This window comes from Argiope bruennichi, chromosome 10 (genome assembly GCF_947563725.1).
Source record: "Argiope bruennichi chromosome 10, qqArgBrue1.1, whole genome shotgun sequence".
In the NCBI taxonomy this organism is placed as follows: domain Eukaryota; kingdom Metazoa; phylum Arthropoda; class Arachnida; order Araneae; family Araneidae; genus Argiope; species Argiope bruennichi.
This window is the reverse complement of record NC_079160.1, coordinates 43,922,431-43,940,197: the sequence shown is the minus strand read 5'-3', so window position 1 is coordinate 43,940,197 and position 17,767 is coordinate 43,922,431. Positions and strand designations below refer to the sequence as shown.

Genomic DNA, 17,767 nt, shown 5'->3' with positions numbered 1-17,767 from the left:
CAATTCTGGCTATCGATGCGGGAAACAAGACCTATGGAAAAATTCCAAATACAGCCATGTGTGAAAGGTTTCAAAAATAAACTTTTACCAAGAAAACATTTTGTAGTTATAATAAGGCATCGAATAAGCCATATCCATTTACACAAAAATATTTCTTGTATTTTGATTTTGCGCCGATTTACATTAAAATTGTAAGTAATTGTAATTTTAACTGTAAAGTATATCCAAGTGTAGATGCTGAAATTTTAGTACACAAAGAAAATTTATTTTTGAGCAATTATTGCTAATCTAAATTATATCATAGACGTTTGACAATTTTCATTCGGATATTTTTTTACCATTTCAAAAATATTTCTTGCCTTTTGATTTTGCGCCAGTTTGTATTACATGTAATTGTGTTTTAACTCTAAAGTATATCCAAATGTGGATTCCGAGGTTTTAGTACACAAAGGCAAGCTTATTTTGCAGCAATTATTGTTAATCTAAATGACATGGCTGACGTTTGACAATTTTCATTCAAATATTTTTACCATTTCAAAAGATATTCTGATCATTGTGCCCTCCCCCCCCCCAAAAAAAAACCAAGCGAATATTTTTAAAGCATCCAATCTGTCTTGAAAAGATGTTGAAACTTCCAAGAATCACGTGATAATATTCAAATATTTGCATATTAACCCTCCAGCTGCTTATCCTGCGTTTTCTTCTGGTTGATAATAAGTCCATTTTCTATTGAATGTATCGTTTTTAGCAATTTAGAGTATTTTATTTTTACGATTACAGATTTTTATTGTATCATATTATTATTGTGCAACATATAGTATCTGTTCACTTTGCTTGAAAAATATTTGATTTTATTTGCAAACATCACATCTAACAAGTGATTTTCAGAGGATTACGATTAAAAGGAACAAAACAAAACAAAAAGAGGGATTTTTATTTTACAAAATTAGTGAGAAATTAGGTCATCAGAACTTGTTCGCTATTCACTCAAAACGGTCCTGGAAATAAGTCATACAATTGTTGCCACTTTTCAACTTGAAAAACTGAAAAACCAACAACTTCTTAAATTTTTTTTTTTTATACTTATGATAAAAATAAAGGAGGGAAAAAAACCCATCAAAACATTTTACAACGCCGAAATTAAGAATAGAAACAAACCTTCTATCATAATTATACTCTCGGCGACCAGATCCCAGACAGAGGGCTTTTTAAGACCGAATTTACGTCTGGAGCTAACAGTTTTTCAACCTCTGACAGAGTTGATTCACTACTCGAGAAGTAAGCAAATGCAGTTTATTTATAGCAACTCAGTCCGGAAAGAAAGGGTGTGAGGTTACTACTCGGTTGCAGATTAATTATTCCGAGTAGCAGTCGTAGCTGTGATGTTTTGCCTGAGAAAGTTTCCCAAGATACTGCAGAAAACCTAGCCGCTTCTTTCTTGGAAGCGTGTTGTTACAGAGCCTAACGCAACAACTGGAGTGAACAGATTTTTAATAGTCTTTAAATGGAACCATAGAAAGAATTGTAGGGAAGAGAAAGAACTAGTTCTCGTATTTCAAAACAAACCAAATAGTAACAGTGCGTTAGTGTTAATGTCGAACGATACAAAGCGGGGATCTTAATGGAGGCATTTTTTTGCTTGTCATTGATTCTTTTTTACTTCCTCGTAAGTACTAGTAATGTATAAAGAGAAAGTTTTATAGTAGTCGAAGTAGTCGAAGTCGGAAAAACACAAAGAAAGTACAGTAATCGTCAAAAAAATTCGAACTCAAGATTTTGACAAATCACCACGTTTTAGAACTTCTGTTCTGTTCTTTTCTATTTTCAGTCTGTTCTATGAGGGTATATTTAAGATTGAATATTTCTTTCACTGTAACCGCCTTAAATCGGCGTCCTCTAAATGAGAATAAGGGCATATATTAAAATTTTAAAGTCGAAGCATACTACTGAAAAGACGGAATAAGTCCCAGTATCTTGAAAATATACGGATCGGCCACCTAAAATATTTAGAGTTTATTATATTCATAACTTATTTCTTAAGAGATCGGTCAACAATGTTTACAACTTTTTACTTTATCGTACACGTAGCGTGAAAGCATAGTAATCGTCGAAAAATTCGAACTCAAGATTTTGACGAATCACCACGTTTTAGAACTTCTGTTCTGTTCTTTTCTTTTCTATTTTCAGTCTGTTCTATGAGGGTATATTTAAGATTGAATATTTCTTTCACTGTAACCGCCTTAAATCGGCGTCCTCTAAATGAGAATAAGGGCATGTATTAAAATTTTAAAGTCAAAGCATACTACTAAAAAGACGGAATAAGTCCCAGTATCTTGAAAATATACGGATAGGCCACCTAAAATATTTAGAGTTTATTATATTAATAACTTATTTTTGAAGAGATCGGTCAACAACGGTTACAACTTTTTACTTTATCGTACACGTAGCGTGAAAGCATAGTAATCGTCGAAAAATTCGAACTCAAGATTTTGACGAATCACCACGTTTTAGAACTTCTGTTCTGTTCTGTTCTTTTCTATTTTCAATCTGTTCTATGAGGGCACATTTAAGATTAAATACTTCTTTCACTGTAACCGCCTGAAATCGGCGTCCTCTAAATGAGAATAAGGGCATGTATTAAAATTTTAAAGTCAAAGCATACTACTGAAAAGACGGAATAAGTCCCAGTATCTTGAAAATATACGGATAGGCCACCTAAAATATTTAGAGTTTATTATATTAATAACTTATTTTTGAAGAGATCGGTCAACAACGGTTACAACTTTTTACTTTATCGTACACGTGGCGTGAAAGCATAGTAATAGTCGAAAAATTCGAACTCGAGATTTCGATGAATCACCACGTTGTAGACCCGCCTGAGGTTGAAAAGCCCATTTTTGGAAAATGTCCCTCTGTCTCTCGGTCTGTGACAAAAATAGCTCAAACACGCTTTGAGCTAGATGGTTGAAATTTGGTATACAGTCTTTACACCAAATTTTGAGTAAAATCTGTTCAGAGGAAGTCCATCTGTCTGATTGTTCGCATATAAGTTAACACATTACAATAAAACGTAGAGAGCTAGATAGATAAAATTCGGTACACAGATTTAACATCTATAGTGTAGACATCTGTCAAATTTTGAGAATATCCAAAAGTGGATTGATTGTCTGTCGGTCTGTACTTTCAAAAACATATCAACCTGATAATTCAAAAACGCAATGGCTTAAATATATCAAATTTGGTATGGGATTTCGTGAGTACGATTGTAGTTTTGTATTAAATTTTTGTTTCAATCGATAGAGAGAAACGTTTCTAAAATACAAAATCGATTTTCGGATGCTATTAACCGCATACCAGGGATTCATCGCCAAATAACTCGCCAAGGATGCCAAAGCGGATTCAGTAAAAATGCTAAACTCAGCCAAAAGTTAATATTCCGTAACTGTCGTACACCAGTGCCATGAAAGGTGGTCTCTGGCAGGCCTAATTTATTAGAAAATATGCGAGAAAGTTTTGTGGAAACCAGTCCCGCTGAGTAGTATTATGCCTTTCTATTTATTATCATGTTAACTGAGAAACGTAATGAGCAAAAGAATGTATTTGATATATGATAGATTTCAAAAATTTTTAAACAATATTCATTTATTGGAAGTCTGTTTGTCTGTCTGTTCGTTTGTCCATGTCTTCTATATGAACTCAAAAACTCCTTAAAATGCAAGTTAGATAAATAACATTAAGTACATATATTCATGTTTGGAATTTTGAAATCAATTTTGTCGAAAGGTTTACTGTCTGCCGTTCTGTATATGTGCCAACTTGTGAGCACAATAACTCAAAAGCGCATCAATATTAGCAATATTGTATCAAAATTTCGAAGAAAAGATACCAAACATAAGTTGAGAAAGAAGTTTCTCTAAATCCATATTCATTTTCACTTTCTCATGTACTAAATAACGCCAAATAAGAATAAACTCGAGATTTTCCCAAACCTTCACGTTTTAAACCTTCGTGAGTCCGAAAAACAGATTCTTGGATTTATGTCAGTCTGTTGTTTTGTCTGTGCATATGATAACGTCAAAAATACTTTTAACTAGCCGCCTTTGGCGACCAGCCGGTTCGCCCATCTTAATGTTCGTTAAAATTTTAATAATTAAATATTTTATGCAATTCCTACTTTAATAACTTCTTCATCAAAATATTTTAAAACTTCAAATTTTGATATATAATTCACTCATAATATTATAAACGAATTTGTCAACAAAATATTCTCAGATTCATCATGACCAGAACGATTAATTAACAATGTTTAATTTTAAATGCATCAAACATTAAGAAAATAAAACGAATTGTTTAAAACAATCGGTTGAAAACAGGTTAAAAAAAACTACTTAAAAAACGATGTACTTAAAACTATAAGCGTATAGAAAAAATATATAAAACTTAAATACAATTTAATTACAAAAGCATGCAACGAACCTAAAAATAATTTAAATCGAGTCCGCTTCCGTTGAAATGTAAACAATCATAATACAATGCGCATGCGTGAATTTTCAACGCCAGTTGCGGAACGCAAATGCGTGATTTTTTCTACGCCAGTTGGGATAACGCTATGCAGATTAGAAATTTTTAATTTCCTTTATTCTGTTTTATTTTAATTCAAAAGTACTTAAGAAGGAATCTGAAAGATCGATTCATTAACAATGTTTAATTTTAAATGCATCAAACATTAAGAAAATAAACAGAATCGTTTCAAATAATCGGCCGAAAAATCTTAAGCCTAGCCTCATGACTGTTGGGAAAAAAAATTGAAGCCGTACTCATTTGGCGATTTGAAGATTTTTTTGGCGGGAAAGTTAGTTTTTAATTAATACTTAAAATTCTAATTAAAAATTCAAAAAAAGGGCTATCCTATCTTTTAAGTTAGATCAAACTGCACACGGTGTGCAAATTTGATTAAAATCGGTTAAGTAGTTTAGGAGTCCATCGCGGACAAACAACGTGACACGTAATTTATATATATTAAGACTAGACTAATAAAATTTGATAGTTGTTTTAAAATCAATTTTCAACGAAATCTTTTCACATGAAGCTTGTTTGTCTGTCTATTCGAGAGCTAGTTGAAAACCATAAGTATAAAACGCACAGTTTTAAAGTTTAAATTGAAGATGTATATCACATTTAGGGAGAAGGTCATCTAAATCTTTCTAAGAAAAATGAAATTTGATATGTTATCTATCTGTTAAAATTATTTTTCTTTGCTCAAACTAGAAAATAATATATGGAAATCAAATAATATATAAAATAAATACAGAAAATAATATATGGAAATCAAATAATATATAAAATAAATATAGAAAATAATATATTTCTCTTTTAATTTTTATTTATGGAAGATTTATTATTATTTTTCTTTGTTTAAATTATTAATTCATTTATTAATTATTAATATTTATTATTATTATTAATATTTATTATTATTATTAATATTTATTATTAATAATAATAATAATTAATTAATAATTATTAATAATAATTAATTAATAATTATTAATAATTAATAATTAATTAATTAAATTAAAATTATTTTTCTTCGCTCAAACTAGAAAATAATATATGGAGCCTTTTCTCTTTTAATTTTTATTTATGGAAGATTATAAGACTAAATTTACGAAACATAGAAAACAGTTTGAATTTCATTGCAACAAAGAAAAGTAACACTGAAAACCATGTAAAAAATTATTAATAAATTCATAAAATCAATTAGCATGGCAATTAAATTTATATCATTAAGATATAATTTTTTTAAATTTTAATATTTTGTAAAAATTATTTTTGCGCAATAATATTTAGAAAAACGCGTAAATATTGCGTAATTTTTAACTAATTGAAATTTTTAAAAATTGCTCCAAAATTTCCACCCTTCAAAGTATATATATATATATATATATATATATATATATATATATATATATATATTTGTTTGCTGTACGGTCTGGCCTGTAAAGCGGAAAACATGCTCATTTTCCTTTTTCCATGCTCGTTTTCGTAGATGTGTAATTATGAGAAATAGAATAAAGAATACTTAAGGAAAAAAAAATCAAAACTTACCACTACTAGTCCATTTTCGCCAGAAGTTGCAACGGTTGCCCCAAACCATTGATTGGATTTGTCGTCCTTGTATTGTCCCCTACTGATGCCTGGATTGTGACCTATAAATAATTTTCATAACTATTATTATAGCGACAGCGGTAACAGAATGCTATAATTACTCATATTTGTCATTACTCATTTCTCAATGCTATAATTACTCATGTTTTTTACTCATGGCACTTTATAAGTCCGCTGACAGTTTTTTGTGAACGATTTAAGCCGAGTGAGCGTCTCTCGTTTTTTCAGTAACACCAAGAATACAACTTAGGTATTCAAACGTCACCACCCTTTCATGCATTTCATTCATTCATCCACAGATCGTAATTTAGACCTGAATCAAAGAACGATCACATCTGAACCAGTACCCCCAATGGTATTACTCTCGACATGGAGGACTTTGTGACCTCGACAGATTTATACGCGAAACCAGCCACCACACACACGGAGAGTCTTCGAGGTTCGAACTCGCAACCCAATGAATGCAAATCCAACACCCTACAAACCAGGCTATGCCGGCCCAACTTACTTAAAATGATAAGTACTTAAGGTCACACTTCAACTTTCAAAATTTTTTGAGCATTATTTTATCATTGGAAAAGAAATATAAATCAAACCTATTTATTTAGTAACTTTTTTATAGCGATTACCTCCTGAAAGTATGCATTTCTGAGATCTTTCATATAATTATATGCGTCTTTTTTTTTTTTTTTTGTCACTTTACCCTTGTATTTATTATTGTAATTTTTCACAGCATTCCACAGACTTCCTTGACCCAAATAATTTATAATCCGGCCTTCGGGTCTATGGAGGTAGGCCCTCCATTGAATATATTTGAAGATCCGGCCCTTCGTCAACTAAGTAGGCAATTGCAACATTAGAAGGTCTCTAAATTTCTATATATTGTTTGTGTTATTTCCTGAGTACATTAATGCTATGCTTTGCACATTACACTCGAGCTGATTCAAATTAAAATCCAAAAATAATTTAAATGTTAAAAACATTATTCTTATATTCTTAAATACTTTTCTTCTATAAATTTTATATGAAATTGTTTAAAAACTTAAAAATATGCGGGTTTTTTTTTATATATATATATAATTTAAACAAGTCCGCTTCTATAGTTAAATAGTATTTTGATTGTGTTCAAACACTTATAAATGACTTTTAATCATTGCTTTTAAATTTAAATCTTGAATTTTTTGGAATACAAAACGTAGAAACTAACTTTTGAAGTGGTATATGATTAAATGCCCAAGTTTATGAGGATTCGCTACAAAAAGCGCCAAAATTTATTTATATTTAAAATATATTTTCAAAATTCCGGAGTTTTTCTAACATATTACCATATAACACGTTCGATTTTAATAAGAAAAAAATTTACCCAAATGAAAAAAAAAACCAGTTTGCTAGGTTTTTTTTCCCCATAAATTAATCACTTATTGAGAATTAATCCATTTTAAACTACATAAAAAGAATAAATTATTTATCAATGAAAATATCGTAGACTGTATTTACAAAGCTTTGCAAACTAAATAAAACATCCAGCAGTTTTGTAATTACTCATATACTGAGCTTTAACTCTCTGATATTTTGATAATATTTACATTAACAAAATATCAATCACTGTGGAAATTGTATGAGCTGTGTCGAGTAATAAAAATTTCCCTTTATTGTACTTTAAAAATTGATATATACTATGCATACAATTTTGGAACCATTTATATTTAAAACAAAAATTTAAACGTAACCTTCCTAGAAATATAATTCATATTTTGCATCAAAATGGACGATTATCATTTTTAGTTCAAATAAAATAAAATAAAAATTTAATTAATGCATTTAATAAGGTGATTCTATTCTTCTGCCACTCTCGGGTATGCTCTCTCATTGGACAACCAATTAGAAGTTATCGAATTCAGTAACTGAATCATCTTTGTCAATTTGCTAGTATCGAATAAACAGATTCTATGATATGACCGGGTATTCACAAAGTATTTCAAACAATAACTTGTCACAATTTCAATTTATTCCTATAGCTACTATCCTATGTTATATCTAGTTTATTTTTTTCTGGGAACCATATCGCTCGTTTTAATTATTACTTTGGTAATTTGTTTCTACAGTTGCAATCATTTGAAAAATTCCGACTGGTTTCAAACATATTAGTAATATGTTGTCGGCTTGATTAAAAAATCGTGTAATTTGAAGAATGGAAATTTTTAAGAAGACATTAATAACTGTTCAAAATGTGCATTAGGAGCATCAGTTCTATGAACTAACTTATGATAGTTTTAAAATAATATTTCTCGATTTTTTTTCTGTTAAAAAAAGTAGTTCATCACAATTTAAAATATATATATATATATATATATATATGAATTTACGAAGTTTTAAAATCAAATTGGCGATATTGTTTTTTTTTAAATATATTTATGTATTTCAAATGTTTGAGGCTAAGAAAATACATCAATTGTTTATTATTGCATTTAAACTTTTTTCTTTCTATCTGACGATTTTTATTGCTATTTATATTTCATCTTATTTTTTGCCCAACTGGCAACGATTCAGTCAGAAATAAATCTATTTCAATGCAAATAAAAAAATCGTTTGGAATTTTATTTTTCTTGTTTAAAATATTCTTATTTCAAGTTTCGTATTCTTTTTTTTTTCTTTCATTTTTTATTTTTTGTCTGTAAATGAATTGTTTACATCCACAGACACCGACTCCTTTCTTTTTATCTACAAACTTGCAATACATTATTTATAACTTGCTACTTATAATAATCAGTCCATTCGTCCGGTTTTGTTCAATTTCAATTATGTCTTTTATATATAACTTGACGTCCATGATTCCTTCAACAAAAGAGAAGCTTGCTTCATAAAGTTGAGTGACACAGCATCATAATAAAACATACGTGTCGTGTGATCTGCTTCAAATTATGCTCTGACTTTCGTGGGAATGTAATTTCACTTTCTAATTTCTGTCACATAATAAGTAGAATCTTTTTGTACTTAGTTTTCAACAACAGAGGAAAAATGCTCAATTAAACAACGACGAAATAATTAATAAAGTTTACATTTCATTGAGGAAATGAAAACTCATTACAATTATTAGTCATTCAAAATTATACAAAAAACAAAAACGAAATGTTAAAACTCCAGAAAAAAGGACAGCAATTAAATTGATATGCATTTAAAAAAATCGAGGGAAGGAGGTTAAGATTTTTTAAAAGTTATTTCAACACAATAATATTGCAGAAAAAAGCTAAAATCTCGTTTAAATTTTAATTAATAAAAATTTCAAAAAAAAAATCACGTTAAATTTCCTTTCTTTTCTTCAAAGCATATATGTGCTGCTTTGGTAGCTCTGAGCAAATGTTCTGCCTTAAAGAACACTAACACTTGAAAGACACACACACATATTCTTCTTCATTATTAGTAGTAGTAATTTTGGAAAATTATAAGAAATATTTCTTTAATAAACGATGATAAACAATGGTGTAAGACGAAGCACGTTGAAAAAGAAAACATAGAAGTTACTTGACAGCTCATCATGTGATCTTGAAGAGAGGCCTCTTGTTGGGCGCAATAATTGGTTTAACGTTAACTCGCCTTACCACAATTTCGCAATTTTTTCTGTATGATACAAATAGAAATGCATTGCCCATACACAATTATTTCAACACTTCATTCCCAAAATTTGTAAATAATAATTTATGTAGGTCAAAAAGGGTGTTGATTTTAAATCATTTGGATCAAAGCTTAATCAAGATTTTTCCTTTTTTCAGCTTACCATCTTTCATCCAATTATTTTGAAACAAGCTTTAACGAGCACAGTGTGTTTAACTGAAACAGTAGTCGAAAATCCTGAAATGGCATCCGTTGCGCGACCCCATACCTTGCTTACATACATATGGATGTCCTATTAGTAGGAAATGAAGAAGTCTCACCTGTCAAATCGAAAGGTACTGGCACGCAACTACCAGTGGATTCTACTCCACACCTGTAGACTGCACCCCCTGCCGTCACGTTGGGCTGGTTCGTCTGGGCTTTAGGTGCTCCAACCAGAACCCTAGAAATAGAGGATAAGATTTTAGATTGTAATAAGAAAGTTGAAGATTATAATAAAAAGTTTTCTTTGTGTAATACTTACGCGATTGCAAGTATTATACAAAGGAAAGATAAGAGGCTAAATATAGAAACATCATAAAAACATTTTTAAATTGGAATACTGTTATACATTGAATTACAGGAATCTGAATTTATGGGATTCTTAATTTTCCCATTCTTCTTTCCTCACTTTTTCATTTTAGATAATAGTATAAATACAAAATTCTGAAATAAATACAAAGAGAAAATTTTATTTATAGATTTTTTTTTCTTATGCAAAGTGGAGCGATAGGAACAGGTTTTAAAACTGGAATATTGTAACACTTTGTCTTACACGAATTTGAATTTGTACGATTCTTAATCTCTCTCCCCCCCCCTTCTTCCTTTTCTATTTTCCCTTTTAGATAATAGTATAAATACAAAGTTCCGTAATAAATACAAGGAGCAGAAATAAAGAGAACAATTTGTTGATTGATTTTACTTTCTCGTATAGGAAATGGAACGATATGAACACATTTTAAAATTGCACGAATTTGAATTTATGCTATTCTTAATCCCCACCCCACCCCCCTTCTTCCTTTGTCCGTTTTCCCTTTTAGATAACAGTATAAATACAAAGTTCCGTAATAAATACAAGGAGCATAAATAAAGAGAACAATTTATTGATTGATTTTACTTCCTCGTATAGGAAATGAAACGATATTAACACATTTTAAAATTGCACGAATTTGAATTTATGCCATTCTTAATTCTCTGCCCTCTTCTTCCTTTTTCTGTTTTCCTTTTTAGATAATAGTATAAATACAAAGTTCCGTAATAAATACAAGGAGCATAAATAAAGAGAACAATTTATTGATTGATTTTACTTCCTCGTATAGGAAATGAAACGATATTAACACATTTTAAAATTGCACGAATTTGAATTTATGCCATTCTTAATTCTCAGCCCTCTTCTTCCTTTTTCTGTTTTCTTTTTTAGATAATAGTATAAATACAAAGTTCCGTAATAAAGACAAGGAGCATAAATAAAGAGAAAAATTTATTAATTGATTTTACTTCCTCGTATAGGAAATGGAAAAATATGAACACCTTTTAAAATTGCATAAAATATTGTATTATTAAAATATGCATTGAATTTGAGCTGTTAGCAATACTAATATTTTAGTTCGTCTCTTTTTGCAGACGCTCGTGGGAGTTTCATGCATTTACAAGAAAACTCGTTAAAAGCAGAAATGATAAGAACCGCATTAAAAACGAGTTAGAGTTCTGCGTTATTTAACTCTGCGACTAGGTTCCCCCTACCCCGCTTCAAAAATAGTTTTGACGGGAAGTTCTCACCACATTACTCTGTCCCTGTTGCAATTCGCGCTCGCAAGATGTTGCGTGTTGTCGCAGACATCGACTCCTGCGCTTCTAAAGGGATGTACGTGATGAATAGCAGAGCATTTGATGAAAGGTACTCACCATTGTCACTGAGATTTTATGCTTTTTTTTATATACTGAGGACATGTGAGCAAATATTCATCGCTACCTAATATAGGGCCTAGCGAATTCCCCCCTTCCGAGTTTATTTTTTTAATGCAGAATCCTATTTGTGCACAAAAATATTGCACAAAAATGGGAGAGGATCATTTTAATTAGTTAAATAAGTTTCCAGAGTGATGAAATGATAGTTTCAATGAAAATTGAGAATTTTCCTTATCAATAAAAATTAGCGAAATCGTCCCGGCTATTGAAATTGGAAAACTGTATCAACGTTTTATTTTGCAATATATCTCAAAATGGAAAGAAAGGATTAGATGACCATTGATGACTCATAAAGAGATCATGAGTATTTATTTAAAATAAAAATATGGTACTACGGTTGTAGCTGGGAACACTATCTACATTTTTGTCCATCTGTACAGTGAAATAGGATTTTTGTGTTTTTCTCAGCAAAGAAGAATGGGGGTGGGGGTGGGAGACGATAACTTATGACATATCTCAGGGTCATTAGCTTTCCTCTGAAATTAGAACATTCGGAATCGTTCCTAAGATTCGGGATGGCGAATTCAGTCGCATGTTTTATCTATAGTCAATGTACAAAGTAATAGTATGAAAAAGCAAAAGATATTTTGAACATTGATGCGTAATTAAAACATAAGTAAATCACAACAAGTATTTTGAAGATTAAAAGCCTATGTATTTGAAATAATTTAGAAAACTAAAGAACGGTTCTCCGGCCCTAATCATTGAGACGATTTCATCAGTTTTTATTTCAATTGATAGCTCATGATCCTAAGATATACCATTAATGATTACATAGAATATGGAGAAATATGCAGGGTTTTTTTAATGGCCTGATATTGGACAGTGGTTAGATTAATCTGCCAGATAAATTTTTTAATTAAAATTTATGTTCGCGCCGTTAATAGAAAGAATTAAAATTCTGTACAGATAGATTATGTTAAAAATGAAACAACGAAGAAACGTTTTCATTTTTAAAAATAATGATAAAAAAATGTAAAGAAAAAATTTTTTGATCCTTATTTTTTTTTCAAGCTCGCTTTCATCTCCCCTTACTCCATGATAATGTGAAAATTATATGTGAAAAGAACAGGTGGAAGGGGCGGACCTTTGCAATTAAATTTTTCTGAAAATCGAGGGGGGGGGCTGACGAATATTAATTGTCCGAATAGAAACCAGTACCTATTAATGCTGGCATTGGCTACTGGGCACTATTGGCAATTGCCTACTTTGCCTGTTTGAAAATCACTGATTTTACACAGGTAAAGTAGGCAATTGCCTAGGGTGTTTGTTATATGTGCAATAATTAAGTATTGCTAATTCAAGAAAAACACCCTTTCCTAAAAGATCCAGAAAAACTAGCAGATAAGCATTCGAAAACAACTGGCATTCCTGGAATATTTTGGAAATACTGGGGGTTCCTTTAACAACTGATCCATCCCCTACTTTCCGATATCGTCCAGAGAAGGTTGAATGACATAAAATGGGCTGCTTTGCCCATCAAACACAGTTTAACAACCCCCTGTGTACGAGAACACGCCATTCGTCGAAAACGGCTTGTCATTCAACGTTTTAGGTTAAACGGAATGCCTCAACCCCTCGCAATCCCACACGGAAAGGGTAGGGGTCAAGGGAAGAAAAAACATACCACCCAAAAAGCATTTGTAACTTCTCTGCAAATTTATCAGTTTGTCAGACGTACTTTCTGTGTTGCATTGGGATTTACGAAATGGGTAAAATGAGATGTCTTAGCAATTTTTTTTTTACTTCATTATTAAAAATATGTAACATCATTTACAATTGGCAAAAAATTTTCTCAAAATTTGTCTATTGTAACTTTGGGAAAAACTCAACAATGTTTGATAATACATTTTTAATTCCTTATAAACGAAGTCAGACAATGAGAAAATATTGCAAGCGTCAAAAACCGTTTTTTGCTGTGATTACTCCTGGCGAACCAGCTGGTAGTCAAAGGCGGCTAGTTAAGAGATCAATCATTGCCAGATATATAAGTTATAATTAATTTCCACTAAATCTCTTGCAATTAGCTTGATGTTCAATAGAGGCTTTTTAAATATAAAATTGCGAGAAAAACAATGATTAAGTCATAGCCTTATACCTGATCCGCTAAATGTGTACATGAACATTTCCAATGGAATCGAAGTCAGCACAAATGTTCGTCTGATAATTCATTTCAGAATGCATGGTGTCTTTTGAGGTAATGTAATTTCTGTGTCTGATTCTTCAGGTAAACTTGGTAATAATATGTAGAATGTTTCTTTTTTAGTTCTAGACTATTGGAAAACGTTGTGCTGTTAGAAATTTGGCAAAGCAATAAAAACAGACTTAATTAAAACAATGAAACTCATTCTTAAAAATTCAGCCAAAATTAAAAAAAAAAAAAAATGTCAAATTACGAGATGGAAAATGAACATCTGTTAAGTTTGTAACATTAAAAACACAATTTTCACTTGTATGTTAAGCATACAAAGAAAAAGTATTGCATTCGTCAAAAAATTTAAAAATTTGAAGTTTCTGATGAATATTAATTTTTTAAACCTTCCTTCCTTTTTTAAACCTTCCTCGAAAAAATCATTTTCGGCATTACGTCTATCTGTCTGTGAATAGAATAAATTAAAACATTGAGAGCTAGGTAGTTGAAATTTGTATATGGATTAATACCACATTTATAGATTTCTATTAAATTTTGTACTAAATCCATTCTGACCAAGTACATATGAACACGATAGCTATGAAAAATAAAGAGCTAGATAAATAAAATTTGGCACACAGGCGTAATATAGATTCGTATCAAATTGGAACCAAATCTGTCAAAGGGTTAATTATCGGTCGTTCGATACTTTCAATTTCATGTAAAAGCAATAATTCAAAAACGCATGGATTTAAATAAATGAAATTTGGTATGTGACCTTGTGACTATAATTATAATTAAATGATAATTTTATGTTTGAATTGGTTCAGAAAAAAAGTGTCTGAAATGCAAATCCGATTAACGGCATGCAAGGGGTTAATCGCCAAAAAATAGCCAAAAATCTCACTATAGATTCAATAAAATTGCTAAATTTGAGCCAAAAATTTATAATCCATAATTATTTTTCGCCAGTGCTATACAACGCATTCGCTTCATTACCAATTTATTCCGTAATTTTATGAAGTAATGAGATAATATCTTAATTAGAGACAATGTAACGAAGGTTTTGTGAGACTACTCTCGCTGGTACAGTATTTTTAAATGACGTAAAAATCAGTTATGTGCAATTATATTTTCGGTAGTTATGGAAAAATGCCAAAATCAATAAATCAATCGTAATATTCCTCAATTAATAATTTTTAATTAATTAAAGCTAGAAATAAAATTTTAAAAAATATTCGGAGGTTTCCATTTCAATTTTCTGAAGTTCCAAAATCCAAATTTGACCACCATAGGTCAAATTGTACGCCCTGAAGGTCAAACAGTATGCCAAGATGCACACAAAAATATTTGTAGATTGCTTTATTACAAAAATAAATTTGTCATTACAAAACATACTATTAAACATATGGGTCAATTAGTATACCGAGATACATACAAAAATATTTGTAGATTGTTTTATTACAAAAAATAAATTCGTCATTATAAAACTTATGTACTCTTGTTTAATTCAGACAGAGCTAAACTCGCCGTATGAAAAGCTATTTTTGATGTACAATTCTTGTAACTGGAGGTTTTGCGCCTTGAAGAATAAAATGTGTCACGTTTTATTTTCTTGTTTCATCAGATATGATTTACTAGCGTCTTGATCCTCGACAGCTGTCACCTCTTCCATTCCACTTTCTCCTCCAGTCTCTCAATATATAAGCAGCTTACGAAAATAAAAATCGAGAATTTTCATCTTTTATCTTTGGGTTTGTGTAGTTTGTTAGTTTTATGTGACCTTCCAAGCAATTATGCGAGCTTGACTATTCAGAAAAATTTTCCCAAATGATTTTCCTAGCTTCCTGTTTCAATTAGTTTTTCTTTGAGCCATATTCGTTATTAGTTTTTTCCATGTTTTAAATTTCTAGTATGAGATGCAATACAAAGAATACTGCTTATAATATTTCGGTTATTATTATTCGAAGATTTTCAAGGTTAACATTTGAGGTTATTCTTTTTCTCTAAGCCATATTTGATCTTTAGTTCTTTCTATTTTTCTTTTTCCTTTTTATGACATCAATAAAAAAATTAGCTCTTCAGTATTATCAGTTTCAACAAATTTTCCCAACGTTCTTTTAATGATACATTTCTTGCTTTTTTAAAGCTACTCTTTTATAATGTTACGTAAAATCTATCCGGAAAGAAAGACAGTTCGGTTACTCTGGTCCGCTCTATGGCACACGAATAAATCTGAAGGACCAGAGGTCGTAGCAGCATTGGTGAGAATTGTGGTGAAGTCCTAAGGGCCATCACTGACCACGATACAACCCTTCCCGTAAGAAGCGTTTTTCGTCATGGGTAAGCCGATAAAAAGTTCGATAAAACTCAACAGCACAACAGCGCTCGGAATAAAATAATTGGATATCTTGTTCACGACTCAAACTCCAAAAGGGGAATTCCCTCGATTGACTAGCTTTAGCTGTCTCTTTCGTTTTTGTAATCTCCGGAACAGGGTATCGAATTCTCTAGAAGAATCCCGGATCTTGGCTCTAACAAAAGTATCGGCGGCAATTCTTGTGAACTAAGGAGTTCTCATTGTTTTACTTGCCAAATCCACCGAGTTCGCCCTATGTTCAAAACTTTCTTACTATGAAACCAATTGCAGGGGATAGCAATATTACAAATTCATAACAATAGAATTTTATATTTTTCCTATAAAATGAAAAAAAAAAAATCGTAGAGTCTAAAAATAAATAAATCGTATCTAAAATATTTGTGCCTAAATATAACAAATATGTGGTTACATAGTACTCTATAATTACGTAGTAATATTATATGAATGACAATGTAATAAATAATGTATAAATTAATGCTTCAGAGTTAAATTTAAATGTGCGCAGCTTTTGCTGGAAAGTGTATAGATTGTACGAAGTACAGTTAAGTAGTTTCATCCGAATGTAATTTTTTTTCTAAATGAAATGTATATTCGCTTACATAATATTTTGTAATTATATAATATTAGTATGTAAAATGATTACATAATATCTTGTGAAGAAGTATTTCATCTAAAGTTAAATGCACATGAAATAGTCTCTAAAAGCAATTGGAAAAATATATGCTGATAAAAAAAAAACCCTGATACTTATTGATACAGCCGGTTGAGGTGAACGAAAGAAAAACAGAATTAATTTAGAGAACATAAGTAAAACAAAATTGATTAAAAAGAATACAAGTAAAAAAGAATAAAAAATAAATAAAAGTAAAACAAAATAAATTAAAAAACAATTATGTTTTTATTAATATTGTGATTGCATTTTCTTCGCTTTTATTAGCTGTAGATAATTTATAAATAAAATGCATAAAACAACAAGCGACTGCAACCTAAACACGAAGGATTCGTTCCCACTTAATCCTTGAGCATTTGTTTTTAACTGTGATATCTTTTACAAATCGGCAATCCTCCAGGACAAGGAACGAGCTACTTTCCATGCATTACCAGGGTTGATGATTCATCGATGACTTTTCAGAGCTGAGTAGTTTCATCCCAATAAACAGGGGGAAACATTTCCTGGTGTTGTGTATCTTCGTCGTTGTTCCTTAGACAATGACTCTATCACCCAAGATTACAGCTCTTGGAAAAAGATACAGAAAAGGAAGGTCAGGAAGAGATATCCAACTATTCTGGGTTAGATTATAAATTTATATGTTTTTTAAATATTGCCCATCTGATTCACCAGCTGTTACGAACACTTGTTAATGAAAGGTCACGACAAAGAAGCCTTGATACCATATATTTGGAGCACGAAGCAAAATCCAAACGCATTTCTTAGGATTCGTATGCTTGGCATATCAAGATTTGGGTAG

General features: G+C 30.6%; 1 protein-coding gene across 1 annotated transcript in view; it reads right to left on the bottom strand.

Annotated features, from left to right (window-relative positions):
• The window catches only part of LOC129988230 (integrin alpha-PS2-like), a 134,213-nt gene that overhangs the window by 73,486 nt on the left and 42,960 nt on the right, over positions 1 to 17,767 (bottom strand). Inside the window, exons 2-3 of the mRNA XM_056096401.1 lie at positions 10,101 to 10,222; positions 6,109 to 6,209 (exon numbers count right to left, since the gene is read on the bottom strand). Coding sequence (XP_055952376.1) covers positions 6,109 to 6,209; positions 10,101 to 10,222 — 223 coding nt within the window. The remainder of the gene's footprint in view (positions 1 to 6,108; positions 6,210 to 10,100; positions 10,223 to 17,767) is intronic.